Source organism: Vulpes lagopus, chromosome 23, assembly GCF_018345385.1.
Source record: "Vulpes lagopus strain Blue_001 chromosome 23, ASM1834538v1, whole genome shotgun sequence".
Lineage (NCBI taxonomy): Eukaryota > Metazoa > Chordata > Mammalia > Carnivora > Canidae > Vulpes > Vulpes lagopus.
Genome location: NC_054846.1, coordinates 61,239,132 through 61,257,499, shown reverse-complemented (window position 1 = coordinate 61,257,499; position 18,368 = coordinate 61,239,132). Strand labels below are relative to the sequence as shown.

At 38.4% G+C, this 18,368-nt stretch overlaps 1 protein-coding gene and 1 non-coding gene across 3 annotated transcripts in view; one reads left to right on the top strand and one right to left on the bottom strand.

Moving 5' to 3' along the window:
- Positions 1–18,368, bottom strand: part of ZMPSTE24 (zinc metallopeptidase STE24) — a 38,176-nt gene that overhangs the window by 3,072 nt on the left and 16,736 nt on the right. For both annotated transcript variants that reach the window (XM_041739033.1, XM_041739032.1), the window contains 3 exons: positions 17,010–17,194; positions 5,158–5,262; positions 2,035–2,178 (listed from right to left, as the gene is read on the bottom strand). In XM_041739033.1, coding sequence (XP_041594967.1) covers positions 2,035–2,178; positions 5,158–5,262; positions 17,010–17,194 — 434 coding nt within the window. The remainder of the gene's footprint in view (positions 1–2,034; positions 2,179–5,157; positions 5,263–17,009; positions 17,195–18,368) is intronic.
- LOC121481708 lies at positions 4,222–4,325 on the top strand. Its single transcript, XR_005985378.1, has one exon. It is a non-coding gene; the product is annotated as a small nucleolar RNA U13 (small nucleolar RNA).

The following is an 18,368-nucleotide window of genomic DNA, read 5'->3' as shown; positions in this document are numbered from 1 at the left end:
AAATGGTTAGTCTCTATCAACCTATCTGATTTTAAGTGTTCTTTGAATCTCATATTAAACATATAAGTAAAAACATAAGCAGATACTAACCTGCACCTGCCTGCTCTGCTGTAGGTTTCCAAACTCTTCTTAAGGGGGAATTTTCCCAACTTTCCGAGGAAAATAGCTCTTTTTTATCATGCCTTCTCAAACACTGACATTAAGCATAAATTTTTTTGTTTAAATATCTAGTCCTTTTCAAACAAATCTTCTGGGTTCTCCAAGATTTTTTAAACAGTTGCTAGTATCTCTGCAGATTAATCACACTTCAAATTACTCTAATACCCTTCATATATTTAGGTGTTTTTTGAAGTGAACTCAATCACTCAATAAAAGGAGGCAAATAAGCAAAACAAAAACTCTCTGAGCAGCCAAATTAACTGCCACAAAGGAGAACACTATTAAATACTGTGCATGCTTATACTTAGAATGGGACCCTTCAAATCAGAATCTGGTAACTGCTCCTTAATGAGTTTGATGATCTAATTTCCCCATCTAGGGTAGGTTAAGGATGAAAACTAGAAAGGGGGCAGCCTGGGTGACTCAGCAGTTTAGCGCTGCCTGCAGCCCAAGGTGTGGTCCTGGAGACCCGGTATCGAGTCCCATGTGGGGCTCCCTGCACAGAGCCTACTTCTCCCTCTGCCTGTGTCCCTGCCTCTCTCTCTGTGTCTCTCATGAATAAATAAATAAATAAAATCTTAAAAAAAAAAAAAACTAGAAAGGGATAACGATGTAAGTGAGTCACACTGACTGTAGTAAGCATTATCAGCTTGACAGGAAAATACCCCCAAAAATTAGTTAAATAAGTAGGATAACTGCTTAAAAAGCAGTGGAGGTCATTTAGTATACATAGCTCACTGTCAAAGGCATGGCTGAACTGCGACAGAAGACAGAAATGGCAAAATCATTAAAAAGTGTTCCCTACGGGCACCTGGTTGGCTCAGTCGGTGGTGCATGAGACTCTTGATCTCAGGGTTGTGAGTTCAAGCCCCATGTTGGGTGTAGAAGTTACTTAAAAATAAAATCTTAAAAACAAAAAGTGTCTCTATTTAACTAGTAACAAAATGCATAAGGCATTTTAGAAAATACTTTCAGTTAAAAAAAAAAAAAGAATGTAAAGGTAGTAAATCTCAGTGCTTTGGGAAATTTTCTTAGTTTATATGGACAATGCTATGTAAATATGATCTATTCTTTTCTACTTTTCTTTTCCAACCCTTTCCCCCTTTGTAATGGAGAAACAGGATTCATTTAGTTTATCTTAAAATCTTTACAATCTGTCTCCAGGAAAGAATCTTTCTGTATGGAGACATCTCAAAATCCCCAATATTATTTCTTGGCTTAATTTGACTTAATTTATTAAATATCATGACATGTTGCCATCATCAGATTTGTTAATATACAGTCTCATTAACCCATGCCTTACCACCTGCATGGAGTCCCGCTACTGAGCAATCTGAACAGCGGTTCTTAGACTTCACTTACCATAACACACCAAAAGGGCCTGAGGTGGGACCCTTAAGGCTATTCTGAAGCGGGTAGTCAGAGAACACAATCAGAGGAACAGTGTCATACTGTCTCCCATATTTAGCCATACATATACTCAACTATCATTGTTTCATTCCCTCACATACACAAGATTTTCAGCCAAGCACTGGGGAATATGTGATCTAGAACATAGCATTCCAATAGTTAACCTCCATCTACCAAGTCTCTGAGGTACAGGTTAGATCAAGGTTTCCATCACTAAAGTCTAGTCCTCTACTCACCGCCCACCCCCCCCCACCTCCACCCCCGCTGGCAGCATGCAAGCATTTGTTCATTTGGGCTTGGGTTTTTCTGCTACTTTCTTAGACTGGCCAGCAAATCAAAGGATTAAAAAACTTTGTTTCATCTACTTGTTAAAAATATAGTTTTATTTCTTTTTTCACTATCCTAAAGGTTCTAGATTTGAAATGCAAGGACATATGTGAGATAACTTTAACGATTATACATTACCTCATTGTAAGGTGAAAAAATAAACTGGAAGATGATCAATAATCCAATTAAAGTGGGTTGGCTGTTATAAAAACCAAACGCAGCAAAAAGTTCCTTTCGACCAATTAATACAGCAAACAAGAAGAAACACAGGAAAGAATTCATCTAGAAAGAAAGACACAAAATTCCTAAGTTATTACTAAGGTGATTTCACAATGGGATCAGAAGCACCAAAAAACTAGAATAAGACATCATGGTGTGATTCTAACTACGAATAGTTTTAGTGTAATCATAGAAAAAGTTATTTGGGTAATTTTACAGTTTTATTCTAGAAAGAAAAATAAAATTTCCCCAAATGTCTAAACTGTAGGTTTCTATATGGATAAGCAAGCTTAAGTGGAGCCTCCTATGACTGAGAGTCTGAAGTGGCCAATAGCAATGGAGTATTTTCTTTCTGTAAAAAGTTAAAAGGCTAGAATGAATTCAGGCTCTGTTTGCACTAAATTGTAATCAGACACAAGGCCTTCCACTCACCTTGATGTGGAAGCTCCAAAAAAACAAGACTCCCTACTTTTTAGAACCACTGGAGCTGTACTGAGTACTAAGGTCCAAGAAAAAAGTAGATGTACCTTTAACAATAAATGAGGGGAGGGAAAATTAAAAAATCAAAAATCTGTACCAAAATATGAGTAAAAGGGGTACTGGGTGGTCAGGATCTTGGAGGCCAGAGGTACCCTATTCAAATGTACTGCTCCAAACCATTTGCCAGATGACTCAAAAGCTACCAGCCTAGAGTGGGGCTCAGCATAAGGTTCGCCAGCTGGCCTGGGTTGAAGCATAACCAGCTCTATCATTTAGTCCTTATAATTCAGTAGATTCAACATGACAAGCTCCAACAGAAAACTTCACTCACAGTGAAGGCCCCTAGAGTTAAAATAAGCTATGCATGCCATTTTTGTCAAGTAACTACTTGCCTTTTGAAAAACAACTTTTAGTTTGCTATTGGGCCCTACCAGAGACTGATTCCTGATTGTGGGACACTACAAACCTGCAATCTGAGCTGCCCTTCCTAAACTGATTGCTATGTTGATCCACCTAGCCAGAAAACTGGTAGGCCCTGAAGCACTCCAAATCAGGTATAAGCGGCACATATGCAAGTGGGAATGAAGGATGTCATGAAGGGAGAAGTACATTAAATGAGCAAGTGGATCATACTCCTAGTATGTCAACTCCTGCCATGCTACCACCCCTCAATCAATCCTTACTCATGGGGAGCTCCCTATAATCATTTAATTGAGGAGGAAAAATGTGAGCCTGTTTTACAATTAACTTAGTACAACTATGCTGGCACTGGCTCAAAGTAGACTGCTGTGGCATTACAGAACCACTTGGGGCTGTTCTTGGAAGACAACAGTAAAGGAAATACTCTAAGTGAGGGAAACTTTAGGTAGTATATTTCATTGCTCACTCAGCTTGGAAAGACAGAAGGCCTGAGCTAAGAATATATAATCACTGGCAGTGGGCAAATAATGGTTTGGCTGGATGATCAGGGCTTTGGAATGAACTTAAGAATGGCTAACAAGATGTGGAAAATAGGGTATGTGGAAAAGCTTCCAAAATTAGCCCAGAGTATGATAATATTTTAGTCCAATGTGAATGTTCACTAAAAGAGGCCACAGCAAAGGAAGCTGTCAGTAAGGTGAAGATATCTACTCTGCGGATGTTAGCTTCTCTCCCCAGCTATTCTAGGACTTGGTCAAGGGGCTCTTGAACAAAGTGGCCAAGGTGCCAGGGATGGAGTCAGTGCACTAACCAACAACCCAGATATTCCCCCAGCTGGCTTTTGCTGAGCACACAGTCTATTAGAAGGGGCAGTCAATCCCACCATGAATCAGGTACCACACCACAGGGACTAGCCCACCACCTCGTGGTAGCCTGATTCCACTGCACGCCTGCTTCCTTCACGAAAGCAGCAGTGAGTTTCCTCTTTAGACTAAATACTTTGAACTTGGATTTGGACTTATTTATTGTCTTACTCACTGCCATCTATCCAAATAACTTCAAGCCAAGAAATTCATTTTTTACTGAAAGATGCAAAGCAACAGGAAGGACCCCCAGAGGCTCACAAGTCTTCCCTTGTAGGCCATCATCCAGAACCAGAGGCTCACAAGTCTTCCCTTGTAGGCCATCATCCAGAACCCACTTCAGATCCTTTTATAGTTCATAAGTATGATGACTGGATGTTTACGCCATTGTAGGACATGTGCCTCCCTCAAACCTTGTTATGACCTTAGCACATTACCCATCTGACATGAAAACAAAACAAAACATCCACTTCAGACTCAGCTAAGGCCACATCTGCTCAGAACCAGTCAACAGAATATAGTGCTATTTCACCTGGAGCCTAACAACTGTGGTAACTGTTGGTTTAGAGAGCTGATTTAGACCCCAGAGGAGGAATGTTACAGGAATTGTTATTTTCTTGTTTAGTTACTACAGTCCTCTTCAATAGATGTATAATGACTTGTAAATGAGAAAAAAGGTTTAAAAAGAAAGCATTTTAGGGGCGCCTGATTGGCTCAGTCATTAAGCATGCCTTAGGCTCAGGTCATGATCCCAGGGTCCTGGGATTGAGGCCTGCACATTGGGCTTCCCTCCTCTGCAGGAAGTCTGTTTCTCCCTCTGCTCTGCATGCTCTTGTTCTCTCTCTCTCGCTCTCTCAAATAAAATCTTAAAAAAAGAAAACAGAAAGCATTTTAATGTCTAGCTTATCAAGGCTCACGCCTTTTGATTTTCACAGTTCCTTAACTGAGGGACACCGGAGCTGGCCACAATGGTGGTAATAGCAATAAACACTGTCACGGTACTTACTGATTCCACATACTACTCCAAACTCTACACGCATTAACTCATTTATTCTTACATCAGTCCTAGGGGGTAATATCATTCAACAAGGGATGGAGGCAGAGAGAGCTTAAGGAACTTACCTGAAGCCACAGATATTAAGTCAGGGAGCTGTGAGGTGAAGCCAGGTAGCCCAGTTACAGTCTGTCTTAGCCTCTCTAACTAGACTACTTCTCCTGCCTGCTGTACTTCTCCTTTGACTACCATGCCATACAAAGAGAACTGTCACTTCCAACTTACCTGGCTGATAATGATATTTTTGACTGTGTGTCCCAACTTCCAGTGCCCCAGTTCATGGCCTAGTACAGCAAGCACCTCCTCATTTTTACATCCTTGTTTCTTATTCTAAATCAAAGAATACATTGAAAATAAATTATTAACAACCTTCAGAAACTTTATGCCTTTTAACTCAGTAAGAGTCCTTCTTAGATTCTAACTAATTTAAGAAAACAATCAGTCTTTTATGCAAAATTTCTCATCTACCTAACAAAATATTCTCTGAAATCATTCCATGGTAGACATTGGGTTAAGCATTGGAGAAAGAAACATGAACAAGACATTCTCTAACTTCATGAAGCTCAGTCTAATCTGGATTAGAAAAAATATAAATCTTTATCAATAGAACAATATTTAAATAAATCATGACAAAGCTGTATGACAGCCATATTGTAAACCCGTTAGAAATGTTTCCAAAGTTATGCTCTGACATGGGAAAATGGCTTATTAGGTGAAAAAAGCATGATACAAAAGTAAAAGTAATGATTCCGATTATGAAAAAATATGAATGTGTATTATAAAAACACAAATACAGAAAACAAACTAGATGTGTATCAAATGTTAATTAGTTTTCTCTATGTGATACAATTATAGTAATGTTTAACCGTCTTCTATTTTTTCTATTTTCCAAATTATCTACAAATAAGCACATATCACTTATGATCCCCCCTAATACACTATCAATTGCCATTTAAAAAATCGAGACTTGCAAGTTAAGATGGCAAAAAGAACATTCACAATGCACAACTAATGTTACTCCTTCCAAAATCCCCCAAAAAACTATAGTCCAAGGGACTTTAAAAAAAAAAAAAAAAAAAAGATAGAAACCCACAAGGATAGGGAAAACAGAAGAGGTGACAATAGTAACATCTGGGAAGCAGGAAAGCAGATGGGCAAATGAACAGGCTTAGTAGACTAGAGAAAGCTGACTCACAAGCCAGCAGTGGAGCAAACAGAACAAGCCGGATTTAACACAGTCTTCAAAGGGCTTGGGAACTAACAATACTAGGAACTTTTGGAACTGGGAGAGAAGGGGAAGTCACTAGAGTAAGAAATGGGTAAGAGTGGTTTCAGGAGTAGTTAAGGCTCCAGATTCCTTCTCCAACTCTACACCAAAAGGCAACTAACTGCTCCTCCCTCACTGCAGCAGGAGCCTGAACGGTTGTTCTCTCTGGATAGGGCAAAAGAGAACGTTTCAAAGGAGGGCTCCACAAAGCGGAGGGTAGAGTACACCAGCAGCAGACTACTACGTACCTGGTTAGCTGCTGGGAAGGGATGCTGAATACTGAGGACTCTCTCCTGACGGAGCCCTCCCCATACCCAGCTCCTAGAACACTACCCTCTAGGCAGAAGATCAAGAGAGTACTGCCTGGGAACTCTCGCCACTCCAGGAAAGACTGGAGGATACTAACACCAGGTGTTCTCTGGCAAGAAGACCACACGGGGTACAGGGAACCTACAGGAAACCTACAGTGAATACCTCTTATCGATAGGCTCAGAGATTCCAATCAAGTTTTTAGTCTCATTCTCTTGCTAAGGAGTAGACAACCAAGAATTACCAAATATATGAAAGAAGCTGTTAAGATGGAAGACTAGATGCAGGAAAGTAAAGCAGTATGGAAGACATAGACATTATATAAGGAGAAAATTTTAATTTTTCCCCTTCAACACATATAAAGACTGGGCCAGGAAAGATGAAAAAATAACCACAGAAATTGCTAATGTTTATTAAACAATAACTACAAACATAGGCCCTCTGTGCTAAATACTTAACTATCTCATTTATACATCATTATCACCATAGGATATATTTTATAATTACCACTTTACAGATGAGAAAATCTAGGCACAGAGAAGTTCACTAATTTTCCTCTGGCCACACAGCCAAAGTCTGGCATTTGAAGCCAAGTAGTCTGATGCCAGAGACCTGTGCTTTCAACTTTTACACAATTATGAATGTAAAAGCTTCATCAATCAAATAAAATAATTTTAGTTGAAACATGTGTAACCCTTTGCATATTATTACAGTACTGCCAAATAATTAAACATAAATGCCAGATGGTCATATCAATGATGAAATATGTTTACTAAGCCAAATAGAATTGTTTATAAACTTCCCAGATTCAATGTAAATAGTGCCAAGACACAATGAACAATTTAATCTTAATACACACACTCACACATGTGCACATACATATTCATTCACCAATAAAAACACACATACACACCCGCCACCAGACACCTTCTTCCTGCAATGTTAATTACTAGATAGTCTAAAAAAACATCCCAGACATCTAAAAATGCTTAAGAAGTTATAAATATCCTTTTAGACATACAATTTATAGGGAAAAGCCAAAGGTGGGGAGTTGAAATTGATATCCCTTGCACAAGCTTAGAAAAAAATACAGTGGCCAAATTACCCAATTGTGTCAAGTCTTACCTAAAGTGGAAAAAAAAGTCTCTGATTAAAATTCAAAATCATTATCTGTATGGTCCAGAAAAATCCCAATCTGACAGGTTAAAGTACTTCTGGTTTGGTAGCACTGGGGACAGATAACAGGAGCAAATGCAAATCCTCTAATTGAGAATTGTACCTTAAACCCAGATCCCTCAGGATTCCTAAAGATTAAAAGCAGGGACGCATTATAAGCTCACAATAAAAATTGCCAAAGACTTCAGAAGATGATGGAATAATGAGTAAGAGCAGAAAAAATAAAGAGCATGATTAGCTCCATAAGACTTTAGACAATGGAAATGTTAGATACAAAATATTTTAAAAGCAAGCTTTATACAAAGAAGAGATCTAAGAACACGGAAGAAGGAAGAGGAGACCCCTAGAAACAACTAAACTGATTTGAAAAAGAAACAAATAGAGCTTTAAAAGTAAAACACAAAAAAAAAAAAAAAAAAAAAAAAAAAAGTAAAACACAATGGCCCACTTAAAGAATAGAGTAAATATATCTAGAAAAAGAATCAGTGAACTGGAACACAGAGACAGAGAGACAGAAAATATCAAAGGGTGATCACTTGTGAAAGGCAGAATGCGACAGTGTAACATTCATCTAGTTGGAATTCCCGAAAAATAGACTGGAGAGAATGGGAGAGAGGCAACACTCAAAGATACCAATGACTAAGCTTCTCAAAACTTCAGGAAAGATCTTATTAGATTTAGGAACAATGCTATATCTCAAGTAGGACTGAGATAAAGTCCATACTGTTGAACATAAAAATCAAAAAGAAATCTTTTTTTTTTTCAAAAAGAAATCTTAAGAACAACCAGAAAGAACTATAAAGAAATGACAATAAGCTGAGAGTAGACTTTTTCATAGGAACAAGGTAAGCTACAACACAACAGAATGGCATCTTTTTTTTTTCTTAAATATTTTATTTGAGAGAGAGAGCACAAGCAGGGGGAGGGGAAAAGGGAGAAGCAGAGCCCGAGCAGGGAGCCAGATTTGGGACATGGGGCTCGATCCCAGGACTCAGGGATGATGACCTGAGCTGAAGGCAGACACTTAACCGACTAAGCCACCCAGGTACCCCAGAATAGCATCTTTAAAGTGCTAAAACAGTTCAAAAAAAAAAAGAAAAGAAAAGAAAAAAGAAAAAGAAAAACAGTTCAATAAGATAATCAGTCTTGAGCTGACATCCAAGAATGAGAATGAAATAAAAACAAAACCCAGAAATTTCCAAAGACATACTTCTGGAAGAAAGAAAGTTATGTCTGAAAGGAAGGTGTAAAATGAATAAGGAATGGTAAGCAAAGAAACAGGTAAGTACAGGAATAAATCTAAATAATGACTGTATAAAATAATAATAATGCTAATTTGGGGGGTAAAAATTAAACAAAGCTACAACACAAGATGAAAGGAGTGATTGGATTAAAGTGTGTATGGTCCCTGGATTGCTCAGCAGTGGAGATACCGTGTTTTAAGATTTTTTTTAAAGATTTTATTTATTTATGAGAGACACAGGGAGAGAGGCAGAGTGTTTTAAGATTTTTTTTTAACATTTTATTTATTTATGAGAGACACAGGGAGAGGGAGAAGCAGGCTCCACACAGGAAGCCTGATGCGGAACTCGATCCCAGGTCCCTAAGATCATGCCCTGAGCCGGAGGCAAACCCTCAACTACTGAACCACCAAGGCGCCCCATATTTTAAGATTTTAAATTATATGGGCAAGCTTAATTTTTAACAGTGGTCTCTGAGAGAATACTCATACAAGAACTTTCCAAACTCAACAGCAACTCAAATAGAATTTTTTTTTAAAGATTATATATTTATTTATTCATGAGAGGCACACAGAGAGAGAGAAAGGTAGAGACATAGGCAGAGGGAGAAGCAGACTCCATGCAGGAAGCCTGATGTGGGACTTGATCCCAGGACTCCAGGATCACACCCTGGGTCAAGGCAGGTGCTAAACCACTGAGCCACCCAGGGATCCCCCTCAAATAGAATTTTTAAAAGGCCCTCCAAAAAAAAAAGAAAGAAAGGTGTACATATATATGTTTGGGGGTACAGTGCATGTATGGAAAGGACAGAAGAAGAGGGCATAAAATAATATGGTAGAAATAATTTCAAATATATCCATAATCAAAACAGACTTAATAAAAAAATTTAAAAAAAGATAGTGACTCTCAATTTGGACTTAAATACAACCATAATAGGGCACCTGGGTGACTTAGTCGGTTAAGCATCTGACTTGGGCTCTAGTCATGATCTTGAGGTCCTAGTATCAAGCCAGCTTGCCACTTTCTCTCTGCCCTGCCTGTGCTTGTGCTTTCTCTGTCTCTCTCTTTCAAATAAATAAAATTTAAGAAATAGGGATGCCTGGGTGGCTCAGCGGTTGAGCGTCTGCCTTTGGCTCAGGGCGTCTCACATCAGGCTCCCCACAGGAAGTCTGCTGTTCCCTCTGCCTGTGTCTGCCTTTCTCTGTGTGTCTCTCCTCAATAAATAAAGAAAATCTTAAAAAAAAATTTTTTAAGAAATAAATAACAAAACAACGGTAACAACAAAACCTATCTACATACTCTGTATACAGCATTTAAGACAGAGGATGGTAAGGTGGGAAGCAAAAGGATGAATGAGACAGTAGTAGCTGGGGGGTAGCTCAGTGGTTGAGCCTGTGCCTTTGGCTCAGGGCATGATCCCAGGGGCCAGAGGTCGAGTCCCACACTGGGCTCCCCACAGGGATCCTGCTTCTCCCTCTGCCTATGTTTCTGCCTCTCTCTCTAGGTCTCTCATGAATAAATAAAATAAAATCTTTAAAAAAAAGAGAGAGAGAGATAGGGGGGCTGGTTGCACATGATGAATATACTAAAAATCACTGAATTGTACACTTAAAAATGGTTGAAATGGTGAGTTTTAGCTCAATTATTTTAAAAAGTAAATGGATGACATCTAGCATACATTAACTGAAGAAAATTGGTGTAGCTATATTAAGATCAAACAAAATCAACTTAAGGGCAACTCAAGGGAAACCTGGCTGGCTCAGTTGGTGGAGCATGGGACTCTTTTTTTTTTTTTTTAAGATTTTATTTATTTATTAAGAGACACAGAGAGAGGCAGAGACACAGGCAGAGGGAGAAGCAGGCTCCATGCAGGGAGCGCGATGTGGGACTCGATCCCAGGACTCTAGGCCCATGCCCTGGGCCAAAGGCAGGCGCTAAACCACTGAGCCATCCAGGGATCCCCGAGCATGGGACTCTTGTTCTCAAGGTGGTGAGATGGAGCCCCACGTTGGGCAGAGAGATTACTTAAAGATAAAATCTTTAAAAAAAAAAAAAAAGAGAGAAGATGACTTAACAGCGTTAAAGAAGGTCACTACAGAATGTTCAAAGGTTCAAATTACCAGGAGGATGCATTAATTCTTGAATTTATATGTACCTAATACTATTCCCTTGGAATATATCAATTCTGACAAATCTATCATAATAGAGGATATTAACATACCTCTCTCAATAACTGAAACATCAAGCAAACAAAGTATCAAAGACATATAGAAATCGGAACCAAAGAATAAACAAGCTTGATCCGCTGACACAACAGTATCCTGCAATAGTTAGAGAATATATATCCTAGAAAGTGAAGGCTAAGGGTTTTGAAATAAACTGCAGCTACTTAAAAGGATGAAGTACAAAAAAAACAAATGAATGTGGAATTGATTTTGTTGTACGCAGGTTAGAAAAATGCAACCTAATGGGAACACAAACAGCCAGATTTATTAGAATCTAGATATTGTACCACTTTTCCCCCCCTTCCCCAATTCCTCTGGGTAGATATGTAAGAAAGAAGATAAAGAGATTTTGCAAGATAGTATTGACATATATTATTTCTTTTCCTTTCAAATATTAGAATTCAGGTCAGAGCACATTTGGTAGGGGAAGAAAAGAATGAGAAAACTGACCTAGTTCTTTAAAAGGCAGAGAGACACGTGTGCACCTATACCTTCAGGGCCATTAAGGAAGAGTAACAATTTAAAGCACCAATTAATAGACATCTATTCTAAGCGGGAAATGAAGAGTAAAGATCCACATATGAAGACATTCACTGCAAGAATATTTTTAACAGCAAAAAACTGGAAACAATCCATGTATGTACTAGGAGAATGATGAAAAAAATGATGGTTTATAAAGATCAGAAATACATTATGGTAAGATATTTATGGTCAGCTGGATTATTCATGTATTCTAACTTTTCTATTGCTTCCAAAATAAGCAAAAATATGGCTGTTGTGTTTAATACTTAGAATAATGGTAACAGCTCTCACAGTAACAGCCTATGCAGCAGCCACCAAATATATTACACCAACTTACACACAGTCTGCTACTCTCCACTGCTATAAAGTAACACGATCCTCAGGCTTCTGTTTTCACTAGTTGCCAGCTTCCTGATATGAACTATGAATTCTTTCATAGAACAACCAGCTGTCTACTGAACAGCACAGGCACTGTTGTCTGGCGTGTGGCTGGGTTTACAACACTATTTGGAAGCACACAGAGTCACATTCAGATTTGGAATGATCAGAGCTTAAATGAAGGCCACTTTCCACACAAAGGAGGCTTGCTTTTTGTGATAGATTCTTGAACAAAACTGGATTTCCTTTACTTCTCACACTCACTTCACATAAAGGAAGAGAAGCACCACACATCTTTTACTTTTCTATAGCAGTTTCTTTTCTTTTTCCAGATTTTATTTATTCATGAAAGACACAGAGAAAAAGGCAGAGACACAGGCAGAGGGAGAGGCAGGCTCCCTATGGAGAGCCCAATGCAGAAACTTGATCCTAGGACCCCGAGATCACACCCCGAGCTGAAGGTAGACGGTTAACCACTGAGCCACCAAGGCATCCCAGCATGTTCTTTTTCATGGGATTCATCTACTGACTTGTTTGATCCCAAGACTACCAAACTAGGCAGGAGGGGAGTATTATCTTCATTTTAGAAATGAAGAAAAGGAAGCTGAGAAATTAAAAATGCCTTTCTTCAGATTGTCTTGTTAGTGAGTAGTAGGTAAACCCTGAACCCAAATCTCTGGAGCCTGTGCCCTATTACTCTTATTAACTGGGAAGACTTACACACAACCCTAGCACTTGCAGGGACATACTTTCTTCTGTAAAGGGACAGCTTTTCTATAGTTTTACTTTTCCTTTTAATTAAACTACTTTCAAGACAAGTTGTTCCAAATATCGTTTGTCTCCAGAAGGGTAAAATCCCAGAGTTAATTTTCCTTGACACCTTTTAAAATGTTAATAACTAGTACTGAGCCATGCACCAAAATGTTACTAGTTCTCTCTGAGAGGAAGGATTTCTGATCACTTAGTTTTCTAGTTCTCTCTGAGAGGAAGGATTTCTGATCACTTAAGTTTTAGGGGAACCTGGGTGGTTCAGTTAGTTGTCTGTTTGGCTCAGATCATGATCCCAGAGAGTCCTGGGACTGAGCCCTGCATTGGGGTCCCTGCTCAGCAGGGAGCCTGCTTCTCCCTCTCCTGCTCCTCCTGCTTGTGCTGTCAAATAAATAAAATATATTTTTTAAATGAAATGGTTCATTTTCTCTACCCCAATCAGATTGACAACCATTTTCGTAACCCTCACTGCTTTATATACAGGTGTTCAGTAGCAAGTGAATAAACCTGTTTCCTAAACTTCTGCTGTATATCTGTGTACTCAGTGATTATTTACTCAATAGCTTTTTTTTAAACCAATTCACTTTTAAAAACTTAGGTTTGTCATAAATGGCAATATTCATGAAGTCACTGTATGCTAGTTCTATCTTTGTTCTAATATACCTTAATAAATACAAATATATAGCTATTCAAATTTTTAATTATTTATTTATTGGTATTCCCATTTAAAATACTGATATGCTACCTAAAATAGTAGTATGGCACATGCACTGGAAGGCATTACATTTAATGAGTGTTGAGTCAATCTCTGTTATTTTTTTATTAACTTTTTAATCATAATTACAATATAGTGAACATACTGTGTTATATTAGTTTCAGGTGTTCAAAACAGTGATTCAACACATCCATACAACACTCAGTACTCATCACAAGCACCCTCCTTAACCCCCATCACCTATTTCCCCCCTGCCCACCCCCCCTCCGGCAACCATCAGTTTGTTCTCTATAGTTAAGAGTCTGTTTCTTGGTTTGCCTCTCTTATTTTTTCCCCCTTGCTTGTTTGTTTTGTTTGTTAAATGCCACATATGAGATCGTATGGTATCTGTCTTCCTCTGTGTTGGTTGAGTCAATCTTTGACTTCCTTCACTTCCCACAATAGCAATCACTGGGTACTTTAAATCATTTTTTACTGTGACTCTTGAACATACTGACTTTCAGTCTAGTGCAGACCCTCAATGTCTTGGTTATCTTGATGCAACAGGCCTCTAGAAGTCTCCTTGCCTCCAGTCAGCTTCATCCTATATGCTGCCCCCAAACTGTAATTTTCCTAAAGCAAGCTCTGGCTTCTACCCAAATCAATCTAAATCTCCCAGGCCACTGGAAACAACAACTTGATGTTTTCAGGAAGAAGTTTACAAACTGGCCCCAGCCTACCTTTCTATCCTCACCTTTAAGAATCCACATAATCATTAGTCTTAGAATAGCCAGCATGTAGTTTTTTTTTTTTTATCTCTATAGCTTTATTCATTCCATAACTTCAATCTGAAAAGCCCAATTCCCCAGTCATAATTCTTAGTTCAAGTATCTTTTTTTTTTTTTAAAACATTTATTTATTCATTCATTCATGAAGGACACACAGAAAGAGAGGCAGAGAGGCAGAAACACAGGCAGAGGGAGAAGCAGGCTCCATGCCAGGAGCCCGATGTGGGACTCGATCCTGGGTCTCCAGGATCATGCCCTGGACCAAAGGCAGGCGCTAAACCGTTCAGCCACCCAGCGATCCCCAATACCTTCTCTTTTAAGAAAACTATTAGAATTCTCAATTAATTTCTTAATTTCTACAAGTCAAACTATCCCAGCCACTATTCACTGCACTCTACTTTAATTTATGGGCTATGTGTAAACATGGCTAGTCTCCTCTACTATAGGTTCTTCAGGGCAAGACTATGTCTAGTGTATCTTCATCATATAATCTATACATAGATGCTAAAATATTTGTAGTTGTCAATGAATTTAAGTGGGCTCTTCAAGAAGTCAGCAAAAATAACTCAAACTCCACTCAACACACTTCTAAAGACTAATCTTTTGTAAGATTTAAGCCAAAGAATACTGTTCTCCTAGATACTAAAGGTCAGTAATTTCATTACTGTTTGAAATCAATAGACCACTAACACCATGATTTGGCTATGATTTTGTCCACCCCCACCCACATCCCCCTCTATGTGGATACCTCTTAAGCAGGCTGACTTGCTGAACGTGCATGATTCCCCAGTGCCATTCCTGGGTTACCCTTTCTGGACTTCAGTATTCCTACTGATGATTTTTTTTAAAGATTTTATTTATTTATTCATGAGAGACACAGACACAGAGAGGCAGAGACATAGGCAGAGGGAGAAGCAGGCTCCACGTAGGGAAACCAACGTGTGACCTAAGCCACCCAGGCATCTCTGATAAGATGATCTTAGAACCTCTTCCTAGCTTAAAATCCTGACATTTGATCAGACCAAAGTGATTTTTATGCCAATAACCTAACTGGAAGGATAACCCTACTTCAAAAATAAGCAGAATCAAAGCAGTTAGCCCTTTCCCAATGCTACTTAATCCCTTCACAGAATCTTGCTCCATGTACATATTTATAACGGGCTAGGCACATTACTCGGCTATCCTTTTAGGATCAAAATGGATGTTCAAAAGATAATGGTTATTTTCTGGTAGTTAGAATGTATAAAATGGAGTATAAGGTATTCCCCCTGTATTATTTTATTTAATCCTTCCAACCCTGGTGCTCAGTCAAGTGTCTGCCTTCGGCTCGGGTCATGATCCCAGGGTGCTGGGATCAAGCCCTACGTTGGACTCCCTGTTCGGCAGGGAGCCTGCTTCTACCTCTCCCTCTGCCACTGCCATTTCCCCTTGCTTGTGCTCTCTGGTTCTCTCTCTCTCTCTCTGTCAAATAAATAAATAAATAAAATCTTAAAAAAAAAAATCCTCCCAACCCTAAAAGGCAGGCATCTTTAGCCCAGTGTTTCCCAATCAGAAATGATTTTGCCTTGCCCCCCAGGGCTGTCTGGCAATGTCTAGAGATATTTTCAGTTGTAACAGTTGTTAGGGATAGGGGAGGTTGATACTGGCATGTAGTGGGGAAAGGTCAGGGATACTGCTAAACAAGATACCCTCCCACAACAAAAACTACCTGGCCCCAAATGTCAATAGTGCCAAGTTGAGAAACCCTGCTAGCATCATCTTTTAGTTAAGAAATCTATGATTTAGAGAACTTACTTGCCCAGAGTTACACAGATCCAAAATGAAACCAAAGCCAATAGCACATTCCCATACATATACAAATACTGGCAGCTGTTTCTGATTAAATTTGTTTTGTTTCTTATCATTGTCCCTTCTCCCCCTTTTAGTTTTCAGTACTTGAGATCTTGCTAATCAGCCTCAGTTGATCTCATCCAGGAAAGAATTCAGAAAAAGCTTGAGACTCAAGTCAGATTTAAGAAATGTCTTCTCTTGTGCTCCCCACTGTATCCAGTACATGTAACTTCACTGTTGTAATTATCATATTGTACTGTGCTTCGGTGACTTTTTCCCCTTAGACCATAAACTGCTTGAGAGCAAAATTTCCCTCTTTATTTTTGCATTTCTAGTGCCAGGCAAAGTATCTCAGCACAGAATATATGTTTCATAAATACGTGTCAAACAAACAAAAGAAAACAAAACTGACCACACTGTATAGTGTACCCAAGGACACACAGCTACTGAATGACAGAACCAGGATTCAAATCCAAGTCTCTCCATTGTCAAAGCCTATCATTACTGTGTCTCAATGAGCTAAAAATCAGATGTTTATCTTCTCTTTATCCTGCTGTGGGAATTCTCTGAACATAAACATATAGGGAATATATACAACACCCCTGTTTTAAAGATAGCTTATAATCATAAGAATTTTCCTATCTTATGCCTCCAATTTTCATGTGTACATTCTATAAAAGCTCGTGAGGCAGTTAGCATGTAATAATAGTGATAATCTCTCCCAAATACCAGAATTATAAAGGGGCCATGGGGTTCTTATTTGATGGCCTCCTTGAATTTACCACTCACTCACTACATAGAAACTGATGTTATTTTGAGTTGTCATAGGAACTGTTTATAAAAACTAAGCCAGAGTCTCTTAGGAAAAGAAGAACTCACTTTAACTTTAGCTTTTATTTCTTCACTGTCCCCTTCTCCATCTTTGCGGGGTTCCATGCCAGACTCCTCCAGGATGTCTTTGTTTAGTACAGAATACTCTTCTAGTAGAGTGTCAAACAAAACTATTCGCTTGTTCTTGAAGAAGCCATAAAAATAAGCATTGCTGTGGGAAGAGCGTTTAGATCCTAAGGAAAAGACAGTTCAAAGCATGGAAAATAATTAAAAAGTTTTGGGTCCTCTGGAGAGACTCCTAGAAATTGCATTACTGGAAAGGACATTAACATTTTCAAACTGTTTAATACCTGAAGAAAACTGTATCAACATAAATGACCACCTGCAGTGGAGAGTGTCTGCTTTCCTACAGACTTGCCAACAAATGTTTGTGCTCATCGCAGCTTTATAGCAATTAGAAAACAAGTAAAGTCTAAATACCTAACAGTAGTGGAATGATTAAAGTATGGCAGTGCTGTGAAATGGAATTTTAAACAGCCAGAAAAAAAGCAATATTTTTCGAAGAACCTTAACAAGATAGGAAAAAGCTCACCAATATACTGTAAAGGATATAAAACTTCATGTATATAAGGTTCCATTATTGTCATGAAAAAAAGTACATGTAAGTAGAAAAGCATAACACAAGCCTATGAAGACATATTTCGAAACACTGAGGTGTTTAGCATTGGCTTCTAGGACTATGGATTTTAGTTCCCTCCTGTATACTTTTCCAGGCTTTTTAAAATAAGTATACTTACTTCTATAATGAGAAAAAAAAGTTAAAGCTATTTTTAAAAAGACTGGGAAAATAAAACTATACCTAACAGTATGTGGCTAACAGGAGCTAAACTATGGTTGATTTTTTATTTGCTTCTTTATATTTTTCTTTATTTTCTAAATGTTCTACCTGTGTGGTTAAGAACAGACTTGGGGTTTAAATCTTGGCTCTGCCATGTAGTAGTTGGGTAAATGTAAAAAACTTCCTTAATTTCTTTAAGATTTACCTGTTTATCACATGAAGCTAATGTCCACCTCACTGAGCTGGATTAAGGATTACATGAGAAATTCTAAGCAAATAAATTCATACACTGCCTGACCCATAAACTTACTATTACTTATAAACCTTTTTTAAAAGAAAGGACAAAACATGTTTCACTTGAGAAGCTGAGATACAAATACAAAATGTAATAGCATGTTATTAGCATGTAACCACTCATACTTCTAATATGAAGTATGTTTAGCAATATATTTAGGATGCAGTACATTCTGCATATAGAGTAGTATGTGTGGCAATACGTTTAGAATGTAGGAAGACTTTGATAAATAGTAGTTTATTTATTGTTTTTTCCTTTTTTTGATTTCATGACC